Source organism: Galleria mellonella, unplaced genomic scaffold (assembly GCF_026898425.1).
Source record: "Galleria mellonella isolate WM207_F2 unplaced genomic scaffold, CSIRO_AGI_GalMel_v1 utg89, whole genome shotgun sequence".
Classification (NCBI taxonomy): Eukaryota; Metazoa; Arthropoda; class Insecta; order Lepidoptera; family Pyralidae; genus Galleria; species Galleria mellonella.
This window is the reverse complement of record NW_026442169.1, coordinates 153,531-159,731: the sequence shown is the minus strand read 5'-3', so window position 1 is coordinate 159,731 and position 6,201 is coordinate 153,531. Positions and strand designations below refer to the sequence as shown.

Genomic DNA, 6,201 nt, shown 5'->3' with positions numbered 1-6,201 from the left:
TAATAATCCAAATCATTTACTCACTTCGAATCATCAATATAAACTTAATCATTATTGTACAATACGCTTAGCAACCATAACAATGATTCAGTTATAAACTTGTCCTCTGACTCCAATAATTTATGTAAATATTCATTAAAATTTGCTAATCTATTTCTAATATCACATTTGTACGCTACACTAGCTGTGTTAGCTAAACATCTTATTAAATATACCAACTGGTGTTGTTTCTCTTTACTTGAATTACAATTTATAATACTCACGACTGCATCGATCATTTTGCTTACCAACAGCCAAGGCAGGGGTTTGTCGTCGAAGTACTTGTGGCAGGACAGTATGAAGAGAAGATGTGATGAGGCCATTGATATTTCAAGCGTCGACAGCGCCTCTACCATCGCTTCAACGTGGTCAACACTGAAACAAATAGTTGGAAAGTTTACTTTTTTATTGCTTAATTTAATAGACTTTAAAAAAAAGGAGGCACTCAATTTGATTGAGTTTTTATGGCTGCTTTTTTTTTTAAACTTAGGATGGCAAATAAGCTGATGGCCTGTTTGATGGAAAGGTAACAGTCGCCTATAGTCATGAATTAATGAAATAAATGAAAAAAAAAAAAAATATTGTTTCCTCCAAAGAACGATATATTTACGTAAGTTAACAATATGTACACAAAACACATCTTAATTACAAAGAGGCAACGATGAGCGGTCTTATTATGAAATAGCGATCTCTTCCAGGCAAAGGTAAAAGCAAATAAAAGTTTAACACTAGACTCGGAGCATCGATCTAATTATTCGCCTGGAAATGCCTTTTTAAAAAATTAAACACGTGTCGCAAAATGTTCGCGAACAAAATTGCAGTGGTAGTCCGCAATTGATAGCTAATATGGAAGGTTGTGGAACTTCTGATGGTAATAAACAAAATAATTGTAATCAAATAATCAGGGGGTTTACCATGAAATGAAAATCCATATTTTCGGCCTAGATTACGTGTTTTTGTTCATACCGAAATCGGCTCAATAGATAGATAGATAGATAGACAATTTATTTACATTACTTACAGCACACAAATTACAATAAAAAAAAATAAAATAATAAAAGGAGCTTAATATTTTATTCGTCATAAATCCTACCATGAAAGTCCAAATGTACAATATTTTAACACTTTTAATATTTTCAAACGATATGTATTATGTAGCAGTGCTGTTGGGGCTATCTCGTTTTTGTAGCGCCTCTAGCATGTTTGCCCAATCTCGCGTAGATGATTTTGTTTTCTTTTTTTTTTTCATGGGTGAAAATGGATTGGTAACCCCGTCCGCGCTAACGGGATACGCTGGCGGAGCACCAGTGAAGGGTGATAGATGAGAATGAAAACAGGCCAGTTAGCCCATCATGATGAATTCATCAGGAATTAACCATGATAGTTTCCAGGGAGAACCGCAAGGAGGTCGACCTGGTTGGGTATATTGCTAGCAATGGGATTCTCAGTCTCCATTACTAACAATCCCTTTCTCCCCGCGTAGATAATTACTACGCTATAAGGAGGAAGAGAACTGCATCACTGTTACACAGGGTTAGGACAAGCACCAACAGCATTCTAAAAGTAATAGGCGAGAAATATAACTCGCCTATAATTGGGCATTTCATTCAGATGCTGATCTAGTCGGCTGGTTCGCATCTGAGTGAACTGCTTTAATTAATTTGCTTTTCTTTTTTACTAACATAATTTGTAAGAAAACTGTTAACAACAAAATGGACCAAATTGTAGTGTAGAGTAATAAAGTATATTATTATATTATTATTATTTAATTTTAACATCAAATTTGTGTTTCTTTCGACGTCGAAATTTTGGAAAACTGGTGCGCTGGACCTTTTAACAGTAGAAAATATGAAATATTACCTTAAATCATCTTTTAAGTGGTATCCAAAATGCACCAGAGCGTATAGAGCCGCGTCTCTCACATCTTCATTACCATGCAGCAACGCAATCAGTTTAGCCAGGCCTCCCTGAGCCCTTAATAATTGGCATGGCCTCACACCAGAACCTGCCAAGTTGCCAACAGCCCACGCTGAGGTCACCTTTAAATGTTTTATTACCATATCATTTCCAAAGAACTAAAAACAGTTGAGTGTCTTACAAATTCTTGGTTTTTTTTTATACAACTTAGAATGGCAAACAAGCTGACGGCAAGCAAATGACTTTGTACAAAGTCTCCTTCTGGTAAGATTCCTAAAGCAATTTGCTGAACTATTGGTACGGTAATTGTCATGTATATATAATGAAATTGGAATCAATTTCCAACAGCAGTATCTCTGAATCGATACAATATTGTAAACTTCAGGAAAAAAGCATATTCCTTTTTAAAAGGTGTTTTTTTAATGGATGATAATGGAATGGCAAACTCGCTTGCACTAATGGTACACAGAGATGTTTCCTCTCACGAACACTCAGGTTATGGAATGAGCTCCCTACCGAGGTTTTTCCAAGAGACTACAGCATGGGGTTCTTTAAAAGGGGGGTAAAGATGTTTCTACAGGGTCGGCAACGCGCGCGTAATACCTCTGGTATTGCAGGCGTTCATAGGCTACGGTAACCGCTTACCATTAGGTGGGCCGTATGCTTGTTTGCCACTTGTAGTATAAAAAAAAACATTGGCGGAGCACCAGTGAGGGATGATAGGTGAGAATGACAGCAGGTCATTCAGCACGGTGGTCTCCAGAGGGCACCACGTGGAGGACGACCTGGCAGAGTTTACTAACAATGAGACTGGTAATCCGCATTACTAACATTCCCTTCCCCCGTATTTGTGTAGTATTGCAAGAGCTCAAGGGCAGCGATAGGCACTTATCGCAGTTCTTAGGCCCCTATATTATAAAAAAAATTTAATTGGAAAAGAAAAAATCCTATATAAAGCGATGCCATTTCTGAGCTGTCATATTATGCTTTGTATAGCTAAATCCCTCCGTTCAAACTGAAGTCATGCAATCACAGCTGGTTCATAGAAGAATTATGAGTGGAACAGACTTTGTGTATGTCTTCTGTATGAGTATGCTTCATGCAGAAGACATTCTGGTAAGAAGTAGTAATATGTCAAACTAACCAAATTATTATGGGGGAAAGGGATTGTTAGTAGTGGGGTATAACTGCCCCATTAGTAGCAATATATTCTATCAGGTCGACCTCCATATGGTTCTCCCTGGAAACCATCGGGGTTAATTCTAGTGCAATTCATCAGGATGGGCTACCTGACCTGCTTTCATCGTCACCTATCACCTCTTACTGGTGCCCCGCCAGCGTATACCGACAGCGCAGGCAGGGTAACCATTTCATTATCATCCATTAAAAAAAAACAAATTATTATACAATTAGATAGATAGATAAATAATTTATTTGCATCACTTACAGCACATTGGTACATACTTAAAATAAAGAAATAAAAGAATACATATACTAAAAAAAAAAACAAAAGGAAAGTACATTAACACAAAATGGTCACAACTCTGTTTATTGCTTTGCCCTCAAAAGAGAAAAACACTGATATTCTGTTGTGGCCAGAAGCCATTATTAAGAATTAAGACAGACTAAAAAATTACCTTTTTCTTATATCAAGTAACTTTAATAAGAGAAACATTTTACTCACAGTGAGTTCTGTTGTAAGATTACCAAGGGCAGCTACAAGGTATGGCCCTGCTGCCTTGGTAACTGCTATACATCCTCTGGAGTCGCCGAGCGCAAGATTGCTACAGCAGCCTGCCGCAGCACATTGTCTCTTCACGTCATTACCTGAAAAGGAGGAAATAGTATAGCAGTATGACATTTCTTTCCACACACAACGGGCTCTCCAAAGAACTAGCATTGTAAAGACTTATTACAGGATAGATGAATATACTGATACTTGACAGAAGTAAACTCTAATTGAATTTCTATAAGTGCAAAACCTAATGCTTAACATTATTTTTTTTATTATTCAAAGACAAAAAATACTATTCAAAGACGATTATTACTAGAGACTTTATAAAAAGTAAAACAAGCATAGCTGTGTTTCAGTAAGTAAAATTACTTAGTTCTTAAAAAAGGTAACATATGAGAAGAATTGTGTTACAGTACATTGTGCCTGCTGACATACGGGATAGTCCTTCCATTACTTCCTTCAAGAGAAGACTGATATCACATCTTTTAACCAATTGTACATGATAATTCTATGAACTTATACATATGTATATATACATTTATCTATTTATGTATTTATTTATTTATTTATATTATTCACAATTTGTGTTTGTTGTATTTACATTATTTTCACCGGTACCTTTCCTGCACTGGATTACCCAAATTAAATTATTTTCTCTCTAACTACACTGGGTTGGCTGGAAGAGATCTCTATGCTAGCAAGTTGTTAAACTAATCGTCACATGTATTGTTTAAGTGCAATAAAGAATATATATTGTTTTTTTATGGAGGTTAATATGCAAACAGCATGTTTAAGTAAAAAAGTAGTAATTTCTCATTATAACATGTTACTGATACCTGATAACTCCCTCACTAGCCCTTTTAAAGCGCCCTGTATACTTAGAACTTGATCTATATTCTTTTTGTCATCAATAAGGACATTTTTCAGTTTGTGCAGTTCAGCTGTAGTGACTGAAGACTTTGTTTTTAGGCGGTTGGCTATATCACACAGTTGTTCAGATGTTAAACTAAAAAAGAAAAATGTAGAATTATTTTTTTAAGCAACTTAGAATAGCTGACGGGCCACCTGATGGAAAGTGGTAAACGAAGCCTATAGACATGAGCAGTACTATGGACATAACAGAATATACTGTTTCACTCATGATACCTCCCATGATACCAGTCCCCATTGCTATGCATTGCCCTTCCCCCTGAAACTATCGGACTTATATAATTTGTCACAATGGGCTTATTTTTCATCTTTACCTATCGTCACTGGTACCCCACTAGTGTATAATTCACGCCATACCCTATGCGTTGCTATTTCTGAGGACTCAGGTGTTATTCCTCTGTACCCAGTAAATTCACGCCCCTTTAAACCAAAACACAGCCATGCAAACAACTGTTTCACGGTAGAAACACGAATGGGACAGAGTAAACCATGCAAACGACTTGTACAAAGTCTGGTAATTATTGGAACATTTTATACTTTGTAATAAAAGTAGGAATATCTAATACAATTTACTTTAAACTATCTACGGAGCGATATACATCACTGTCCTCCTCTCTTTGAATTCTTCTATTCAATTTAAGCAAATTTCGCGTTGATTCTCTTATAAAATCCACTGGTTTTTCTTCCATCTCCTAATTTGAATTGTATTTAAAAATGTTCCTTGGAAATAAACAGATTTCTAGTAAATTTTGCGGTATTTAATCTTTTGGTTATAATAAAATAATTATTTTGCAAAAATTAAAATTCAGTAAAAATAAATTAAACATAACAAATGGATAAATAAAACAAAACGACAGATAACTGCATATCTCAGTATGTATATATCATTAAAAGCTGACACTGCTCTTAAATGGACCAAACTAGGAAATTAATCTATGCAACCACATAGAAATATAAACACGTCTTCTAAGCGAATAATACAAATAAATGGTAATAGTGTAAATGTTATTATTAGAAGAAAATATAATTATAATATGTTTCTATCCAAAACATTGATATTGATAGATGTTACAAAAACTTTATTTACTTTGTAGTATAAAATTGTAAAATTTTATCAAATGGTTGCATAGATAATAAACTTTTTTATTTTAATGTGTCAGCCCCTACTGTCAATTATTAACAAAATTGTTAATCAAATCTGATATTGTCATTCGCCTATTGACGTTACTGATTGACTTCTTAATTTTTTAATTTTCTGATAGGCTTAACAATAGCATTCATACATACTGCTTAGACTGATAACTATTTTCCTATATGTAATATCATATACCTTATTTTACGTATTTACTCATAATGAAAATTTATAATTATCATTAATTAAAATGATTTATTTAGTCGTTTCGTAAAACATCTGCAACTCTGTAGTTTGGTTGTAGTGAAAACTGTAATCACAAACTAAATACTGATGTATTTAATGGATCATAGTGGAATGGTAGCTTCGCCTACGCTGTTAATGTACGCTGTATTCCCTGCTAGGTCGATCTCCACGCGATTCCCTTGGAAACAGATGCGGTTAATTC

General features: G+C 34.8%; 1 protein-coding gene across 1 annotated transcript; it reads right to left on the bottom strand.

The window, feature by feature from the left end:
* On the bottom strand, positions 1 to 5,489 carry LOC113519925 (uncharacterized). The gene is made up of 5 exons (XM_026905153.3): positions 5,195 to 5,489; positions 4,528 to 4,697; positions 3,641 to 3,783; positions 1,900 to 2,078; positions 1 to 414 (listed from the first exon to the last, which is right to left on the bottom strand). The coding sequence occupies exons 1-5, from the start codon at positions 5,308 to 5,310 to the stop codon at positions 45 to 47; spliced, it is 978 nt and encodes a 325-aa protein (XP_026760954.1). The 5' UTR covers positions 5,311 to 5,489; the 3' UTR covers positions 1 to 44.
* Positions 5,490 to 6,201: the final 712 nt, after the last annotated feature.

Bases quoted from the DNA above. Each gene is read 5' to 3' on its own strand.
- LOC113519925 (XM_026905153.3), bottom strand. From the start codon at position 5,310: ATGGAAGAAAAACCAGTGGATTTTATAAGAGAATCAACGCGAAATTTG. The intron at 3,784-4,527 runs GTATCAGTAACA...CCTCCTTTTCAG, and splicing joins GCTAGTGAGGGAGTTATCAG to GTAATGACGTGAAGAGACAA. The intron at 2,079-3,640 runs GTGAGTAAAATG...AAACATTTAAAG, and splicing joins ATCTTACAACAGAACTCACT to GTGACCTCAGCGTGGGCTGT.